This window comes from Oryzias melastigma, linkage group LG8 (assembly GCF_002922805.2).
Source record: "Oryzias melastigma strain HK-1 linkage group LG8, ASM292280v2, whole genome shotgun sequence".
In the NCBI taxonomy this organism is placed as follows: domain Eukaryota; kingdom Metazoa; phylum Chordata; class Actinopteri; order Beloniformes; family Adrianichthyidae; genus Oryzias; species Oryzias melastigma.
Window position 1 is genome coordinate 14,850,534 of NC_050519.1, and position 8,517 is coordinate 14,859,050.

At 39.7% G+C, this 8,517-nt stretch overlaps 2 protein-coding genes across 2 annotated transcripts in view; one reads left to right on the forward strand and one right to left on the reverse strand.

The window, feature by feature from the left end:
* Nucleotides 1-6,610, forward strand: part of gys1 (glycogen synthase 1 (muscle)) — a 10,573-nt gene extending 3,963 nt beyond the window's left edge. Inside the window, exons 5-16 of the mRNA XM_024272171.2 lie at nucleotides 360-545; nucleotides 654-798; nucleotides 2,189-2,306; nucleotides 2,823-2,943; nucleotides 3,023-3,129; nucleotides 3,216-3,275; nucleotides 3,416-3,608; nucleotides 3,693-3,819; nucleotides 3,895-3,990; nucleotides 4,082-4,245; nucleotides 5,089-5,169; nucleotides 5,246-6,610. Coding sequence (XP_024127939.1) covers nucleotides 360-545; nucleotides 654-798; nucleotides 2,189-2,306; nucleotides 2,823-2,943; nucleotides 3,023-3,129; nucleotides 3,216-3,275; nucleotides 3,416-3,608; nucleotides 3,693-3,819; nucleotides 3,895-3,990; nucleotides 4,082-4,245; nucleotides 5,089-5,169; nucleotides 5,246-5,482 — 1,635 coding nt within the window. The 3' untranslated portion in view covers nucleotides 5,483-6,610. The remainder of the gene's footprint in view (nucleotides 1-359; nucleotides 546-653; nucleotides 799-2,188; nucleotides 2,307-2,822; nucleotides 2,944-3,022; nucleotides 3,130-3,215; nucleotides 3,276-3,415; nucleotides 3,609-3,692; nucleotides 3,820-3,894; nucleotides 3,991-4,081; nucleotides 4,246-5,088; nucleotides 5,170-5,245) is intronic.
* On the reverse strand, nucleotides 5,535-8,449 carry aspdh (aspartate dehydrogenase domain containing; the record flags this gene model as incomplete). Its single annotated transcript, XM_024272172.2, is given in 5 exon segments — nucleotides 5,535-7,230; nucleotides 7,309-7,448; nucleotides 7,524-7,747; nucleotides 7,965-8,114; nucleotides 8,365-8,449. Coding segments are annotated over 5 exon segments (637 nt in total), but the record flags the coding sequence as incomplete, so codon positions are not given.
* Nucleotides 8,450-8,517: the final 68 nt, after the last annotated feature.

Here is an 8,517-nt window from a genome sequence, read left to right on the forward strand (position 1 = left end):
TTTAAAAAAAAAAAAAATAATCCAACTCTAAAGCTCACTAAGTATACATTTCCCAACATGATGGGATTAAATGATGTGCAATGAAAAATGAATAAAAAATAAGCAAAAAAGTATGATTTTCTTTGTGATGTTTCACAAAAAATAAAAAAAAGTCGTTCAAAAAAAGAATTGTTGTTAAAACACGGTGTAGGTTTGATCATGGTCTGGGATGTGCTCCAGCCAGTGAAAATAAGGCTGTAAAAGTATCTTATCTCCAGAAACTGTCTGAAACAAAACGTGTGTTTGGGGAGCCTAACATCATGAGGGAGCACCGTCATTACCTGCGTTATTTTGTAAGGTTGTGTTGTTTGGTGTTGTAGTTTGCAGCCCAGTCCGAGGAGCCCCCGCACATCGTGGCTCACTTTCACGAGTGGCTAGCTGGTCTGGGGCTGGTGCTGTGCAGGAAGCGACAGCTGCCTGTTGCGACCATCTTCACAACTCACGCCACACTACTGGGACGCTACCTATGTGCCGGAAATGTGGACTTTTACAACAACCTCTCAAAGGTGTGCTAGATTTTGTATTTCATTCTCTCTTTATATGTAACTAATCATATCAAGTTTCCAGAACTACATTCAATGTCATAATTGTTTTTTCTTGTGTTTTTTGATCAGTTTAACGTGGATAAGGAAGCAGGTGATCGACAGATCTACCATCGCTATTGTTTGGAGCGAGCGGCGGCACACTGCGCCCACGTCTTTACCACGGTGTCACAGATTACAGCTATTGAGGCGGAGCACCTGCTCAAGAGGAAACCAGGTGAGATAAGTTAAAGCTGTTGCAACAGCTCTATTTAAAAAAATATATTTTAGTTCATTTTTTTAAAGAATAAGGTAATTTCCCTTTGAAATGTTATTTTAAAAACTCTTTCTTTCTCAACATTGACTAAAATGTCATGTGTGGCTCTGTCTTTATCATTGTAAGACTGAGGCCAGAAACAGTCAGAAGCACAAAAAAATGTAAAGGTTGAAAAAATAAATTATTGCTGGAGAGCAGGGGACAGATTAGTCTTGAATTGGACATAAAGAACATATTTTAAAAAGTATTCTCTCCTAGCCTAAAGATGTTTTCCCTCTCATAGTTGCTTTTGTTAAATCTCACCTGAGAATCATCGGTTGTTAAAAAAAAGTATGTAAATGAAAATTTCTTCGTTTATTTTGTACCGCTTCACAACAAATATCATTTCAAAGTACTTACTTGGTGTCTCAAAAATAAAAAGACCAAAAATCCAATCAGGTCAGTTAAAAGTAAAAAAAATGTAATTAATTCCATTTCTAGACTCTTTTTTTGTTAAGCATCCAAAAGACAGCAATGTCAAACATCTTAGGTATGGTATCCTATGTTTTGTGTGTACCATATACAGTTCAGAGAAATGACAAGAAAGTATCCTTAGAACACAACTTCTTCACAACATTTTATAACAAAAGAAGCAGTAAATCTGTTTATTTGAATTTATATTTTTAATATTCAAATAAAGGCAAATGACAACCAATGATAAATCTTCTCTTTTGTTTCTTTCTTGTTTACCTTGTTGCCAGCTCAGAGCCGAGCAGATAGTATTATGTGGGTATCAGACAAACACTTGTGGTGAAACTGCACTACTTTTTTTTCTGAATGGTCTGATCTGACCTGTACGGTTCAGTGGAAATAACATGCCATCGGGTTCATTTGTATATTTTAAATTGTTGTTGGTGAATTTTGTCCAGAAATGTAACTTAAAACTTTCTTCCACAAGGAGGAGGTAAGGCATGCTGTGTTCATACACATGCACCCTGGGAAGAAATGTCATCAGGTTAAAGGTCATCTGAATTTAGAGATTACTTAAAACAAACATGTTGCCCTTTTCTTGCTACTTTACTTTTTTAAAACATTATTAAATTAGTTAATCAAAAGAAATGAATAATATGTATTTTCTTCTTCAAACTTTGTGCAAAATCTGTTAGTTGATAAATCCTGAAACTTGTCAACCTCTGACAAATAGGGACTTTTTTTTAACCTTATTTTGGTTCACATGTTTAATGTTCAGCTGGGTTACAACAGTGCTCAAGTGACAAACAAACATTAAAGTTTTAACCAGACTTCTCAATGTATTACTGAAACTACCCTTGACTCTGCCAGTATCAGAAATGTTTTTTTTTTCTTTTCTTAGATATCGTCACTCCCAACGGGCTGAATGTGAAGAAGTTCTCGGCTATGCACGAGTTTCAAAACCTCCATGCGCAAAGCAAGAGTCGGATTCAGGAGTTTGTCAGGGGACACTTCTACGGGTGAGAACTTTGAACACAAAACTGCATCAGAGCTACGTTTTACACTGCAGTTGAGCCACATCAATTAAAGAAAAAAAGCCTCAATGGGGATTTAAAGATCCACTCCCATCATCTTTTGATCTATTTTAAAAGCGTTCATTTCAAGTGGTCTTTTTAATCAAATCAAAAAACCCGTCGTTTCTGCATAGCGTCAGTCGTTTAATAGAAGTTCACCTCTGAGTTGGCGTGGAGCTGAGAGCTCAATGCAGGGATATACTGCTCAGAAATCCAAACTTAAGTGTAATTTCCTTTATATTATGCTCTCTATCATCAGAAAAATGCTTCAAGAACATGTTAAAAACACCAAAAACATAAGTTTCGTCGGAGTACGTCTTTAGTTTATTAAAGCCATCATTGCAAATCATTTGTAGTGTACCTCTGATGTACATTCCTCCATGAAAGAGACAAACGTAAACTTGCACAAAACAGAAAAAAAAAAAAAGATTCAGGATATTTTTTTGTTATTTTTGCTGACAGGCATCTCGACTTCAACTTGGACAAGTGTTTGTTCCTCTTCATCGCTGGGAGGTATGAATTCTCCAACAAAGGAGCTGACATCTTCCTGGAGGCTTTGGCCAGACTCAACTATCTACTGAGAGTAAGCATGAGACGTTTTCTTAAGACGTGCTTTTTAAAGCAAGAACTGAACCTCGGTTGTTGTTTTGTTCTGCTCGCAGGTCAACCACAGTGACGTGACTGTTATAGCTTTCTTCATCATGCCAGCACGGACGAACAACTTCAACGTGGAGACCTTAAAAGGACAAGCAGTCAGAAAACAGCTGTGGTGAGACTATTTTATGTGGTGTTTAGTTTTGCGTACGACGAGCTTGTCAGGCAAAGTGCTCCTTCATATCCTCCTCTTCCTCACAGGGATACAGCTCACACTGTCAAGGAGCGCTTTGGAAAGAAGCTCTATGATTCTCTTCTAGTGTAAGTCTTTCAGCTTCAGGATTCTTTGAGGATTTCCTTAAAAAGTTTTATTGTAAAAGCAGAAAAATGATGTGAAGCTGTAATTATTTGACAGCTGGATCTCGATCATACTCTGAAGTCTAAATTCCTTTCTCCATTAGGGGCCAGCTGCCAGACGTAGCAAAGATGCTGGATAAAGAAGATTTCACCATCATGAAGCGGGCTATCTTTGCCACTCAGAGGCAGTCACAGCCTCCAGTCTGCACCCACAACATGCTGGACGACAGCAGCGACCCCATCCTCAACTCTGTCCGCCGCATCGGCCTTTTCAACAGCTCTGCTGACCGAGTCAAGGTGCACACTTGTGACCTTTATCTGACCTTTTTATCCATGATGTTGGAACAAAAGCTCATTTTGTCCTGAACTTTTTTCCGATAGATAATCTTCCATCCAGAATTCCTTTCATCCACGTCTCCTCTGCTGCCAATGGATTATGAGGAGTTTGTCAGAGGTTGCCACCTCGGCGTTTTCCCGTCTTACTATGAACCTTGGGGCTACACACCAGGTAAATCCATAAATGTAGATTTCTTTTTTTGGTCTCAAACTTGTATTTAGAACTAAAACCTGCTTCCATCTTCAGCTGAGTGCACTGTCATGGGAATTCCATCAATCTCCACAAACCTGTCCGGGTTTGGTTGTTTCATGGAGGAGCACATAGCCGACCCTACAGCATACGGTCTGCATCTTTACCTTTGTGATTAATGGGGAAAAAAAATGAACTAAAATAATTGTTGCTGTATTTGACATCTCTTGGTTTCTCTTTTCAGGCATTTACATCCTTGACCGGCGTTACAAGGGGGTCGATGAGTCGTGTAACCAGCTCACCTCCTTCCTGTTCCAGTTCTGCAAGCAGAGCCGACGTCAGCGTATCATCCAGAGAAATCGAACCGAGCGCCTGAGTGACCTGCTGGACTGGAGATACCTCGGCAGGGTGAGATTACAACTCCTAGACATGAGCGCGTTACCAGAGGACCTGGCTGCAGACATCAACAGCCGGAACAGGAAGTTCTCCCATGTTGTTTGAAAAAACTTTATTGAAACAGCCAACCCTAACAGTTACTGTTTTTCCCTTTTAAAGCTTTGATAAAAAGTTTGGTTTACGTCAATATTGAAAGCAATTACACTTTTTTGCCCAATGTTAAGCTCATCTTGCTCATTAAAACTTTATTTTTGTACGTAACAGTAAGCGTTTATACAGCTATTAAGCTTTACTATTAGGTGTTTCAATTTTGAAACTTTTTTAATTAACAATTTTTAAAGGTTAAAATTATTACCAGTTTTCCCTCCATTTAAGTTTTTTTTGAGGGTTAAAATTTTGAACTATTTGCTTTAAAAATTGATTTTAAAATAGCACAGGATAAAACAACATCAAATAACATCACAAGCTTGATGAGTCTTTTTCTACTCATCAAAGTGTGCAATTTCTGCTTCCGTATTTCCTTTTTTTATGTTCTATTCCTGTTTATTTTTGTCATGATTCATGCAGCTTGTACGGTTGCCTTTTCAGGAATTTACATTTATTTTTAAAAAGTCCTCTGTGTTAAAGGAGCGAAGCATGATCAATTTCAAACCTGCAAAATAAAGTTTGCTAATTAAAAGAAGGATGTTTTCATGCATTAATGGAAAAACTCAATAATTATTTTGACTGCCATATTTTTAACTGCTGAATAAAAATCAAATATTCAAACAGGAGAGAAATTTTTTTTTTGTCCCTTTTGCTTTTTATTTTTTTGGTCCAGGCATTAACGTTTATGCATTTTTTTGTTTGTTTCAGTATTATATAGCTGCCCGTCATATGGCCTTGGCTAAAGCCTTCCCTGATACCTTCATATATGAACCTCATGAGCCGAGCTCGGTGAGTTAGTTTTTACAGCAAGAAATACCAGAATTAAGTACATTTTGCTTAAAAAAATCCTACTTTGTTTTTTCAGACTACAGGCTTCCGTTACCCTCGACCGGCCTCCGTACCACCCTCTCCAGCGCTGTCCCGCCACTCCTCCCCGCACCACAGCGAGGCTGAGGACGACGAAGACGAGCGTTACGACGAGGATCTGGAGGCAGAAAAGGACAGAGTAAACATCCGCCAGCCCTACACCGTAACTAAAAACAAAACCTCCGCCATCCCGGGAGCTGATGAGAATGAAGACGACGCCAGCGAGAAAAACTGAGCGCCACAGAGTGTAGTGGAGCCAGAATCTACCAGAACGTCACTCCGCCCTGTTTTTTTTTTTTCTCCAGAAGGTGAAATTGCCTTCATACTCCCACCAGCAGTCTTGAAAATCGATCATGCACCATGAAAATATACTTCCAAGCTGTCATATCAATAAAGTTGCATTCATAAGTTCAGAACACTACAAACACGCCTAAAGTGAACCCTTTAAAACGGGGTGCAGATATACAATCGGGTTCTAAATATGAGCACGTGTGATGCCACCCGCCTTATCCACTACCTGAGGTCCACGAGTTCTGCCCCTTTTTCCCACGTGTTCCTGCAGATCCGTTCACACTCCTGCATCGAGAAAATATTCCACCTTAAATAAACCCAGGCCGGCTGCTTCTGCACTCCCATCAATAATGTTTTCAGGTTGTAGTTTTGGTGATTTTTGTCAATTAATCATGAGATTTGTTGATTTGAACTGTTCTGATGCACTTCAGAGGTTTGACATTTCTTCATGCAACTGCACTTCAGATGTTTTTATGTTGGTGCTACAACCATAAGAAACATGACCTCACCGAGGTGGTGATGGTTGTTGAATTAACCCATCTAAACCTGCTAGTGAGCGTTAACAGAACTTAACTGCTGCTGAGATGACACCAGGATACTACAACTCACTAGTGAAATTCACCACAAACTGTGCAGCTGTGTGTGTTTGTGTGTTTGTGCTGAGTTCTAGTATTGGTTTGTTTTTATTGCATCACTGTGTCTTCCCATCCAGACCGTTTTAACTCCTCTGCTATGCTTTAGTATTGTAATAGTGATACCAACAGTGGTACGCTTAAAGACTAAACTAGTTTTTCTAAATGATAGTGGTGAAAAACAAAATGCTGGATTGTGTACTAACACTGGAACCATTGATCTAAAGCTCTGATAACATGAGTGGAAGGAGTGTCTGCAGGTGTTTTATACTTGATTCAGTGCAGGGAAAATATTGCTGTTGTGGTTTTTCCAGCTTTGTCAACTTTGTACTTTCAAGAAAATCTTTATTTCTCTTACGCAGCACTTCCGATCAAAGAGCTCTCCGTTTAGTAGCTTTTTTTTTTTTTTTTTTTGGTCAAATGCCTTGTTTACCACAAAACATCCAAGAATGGAAATAAAATGCAGAGCACACCTATGCACGAGTAGCATCAGAAGTTTTAAAGATCCATGTGTGTTTATCATTTTGTTTCCGTGCCTTATTCCGCTGATGACCGACTTTTACACCTCCTTTATAAAAGTCGAGACGCTTGTCCTGCTGTTTCAGGAAAAGAAAGGAAGTTGTGATGAAGTGAAAACAGAATTTAGTTCTGGGTTTATGTTTTGAATATGATGAAGGTGAAAAGGCATCTGATATATTTTTTTTACTTTCAAAGAAAAAGTGTTTTACCAGAACTCATCACTCCTGTGTTAGTCGGACTTTTCAATGTTGCACCGAACAAACTGAATAAAGTAGAAAGAAAATACAATACACATGTTAGTATTGTAAAAATGAAATGTGCCTCTTTTTCTTTTTTTGAAAAATGTTTATTGAAACATGTCTAAACACCTTTTGCAAATGTTCAGTAACACCGTGATGGTCCACCAGCCGGACAGCAGATCCGCCGTGAAGTATTTCATTTTTCAGGAATTCGGTAGAGGATCCCCCTCCTGTGTTGTAGGTAATCTTCCATAGTCTCACAGATCAGCACAAGTAAACTCGACCCCCGTGACCTTTGCAAACTGAGAACAAAAGGTTTAAATTAAATCCTTTTTTAGCACATGCTTCATTTATTGACTGTTGGACTGAAGAAGACTTACTGAGCAAACTGCTCCAGAAGGAGTTGTACGTGGCGCTGCCAGTAACCGCCCCGAGTTTGGCCGGATTCTTCCTCACTGTTCTCACTGAGAAACCATCAGGGCCGCTCACCTCCACTTCCACCACGTGATAGTCTTTCAACCTGAGGCGCAGATGAACATGAATCCCGCTGATTCAAAGAGGGGAAGCTTTGTGATTGGTTTGGAGGAGAACTCACGCCGTGTCAGACACGATCTCTCCCAGGACACCCTCAAAGCCGAGCGTCCCCGCCGCCACCGCAGCTGCTGCCATGGTGTTGACGTTGTTGGGGGCGAGAGGGCACAGCTCCGCCACCGAGCCTCGGAGTAAAACCCGCCTGCCCTCCCCTTCCGACCACGTAGAGAGGACGTCTCCTGTCAGCCGGAAGCAGGACGGGTGCTTGGACATCCTGATGAACAACGCCTGGGAGCAATCCACAACGCAAACGAGCATTTCTAGAAGATTTCAACTAAACTGTAATTGTAAAAATGAAAAAAAGTTAAATAGTGATAGTAGGGGTGGGATTATATGTCTATGTATAGATGTATATCTCTGTTGTTTGTCTTTTTTGTTCTTCTTTTTTTTTTTGGATCACTTGAAATTTGCTATATTTACTTGTTGTTTTGTACTATAGTTTTACCTTCAACGTCCCACTGTCATTTAGCCTCTGGATATCCTGCCCTCCCCACAATGCACCACTGGGTACATACAACGTTTTCCCATATTGCTGAGAGACCCGTCGCAGCTTCTGGTTCAAGTCAGAATCAGACAGGGCGGAGGGAGAGCCCACCTGAACAAGACGATAAAATACAACCTTTAAGATTTGACAGTGCATACAAAAAGATTTTTAAAAAGTAAAAAGAACTCGATTCCCTTTGCTTTTTAAATTAAATTTAATCTAGCTTTATGTGTGTTGCTGCATAGCCAAATATGCTAGAAAGTATTGAAGAGTTTCAAACCATGATGACACCACCTCCGTGCCCTACCAGCTGTGCTGGAGTGGTCATTTAGTGCTTAAATGGAAAAGAGGATGATCTCACCATGAAATGAGAGTGGGACAGGAAGCTACATCCGTACTCTTTGACTATCTGTGGATGACAGACTTCCACAATCACATCACACTTCCTGTGAGAAAGAATGTTACAGATAAAAAAAAAAAAAGTTGCACCGCTAACATATTTTTGTTTTTCAAT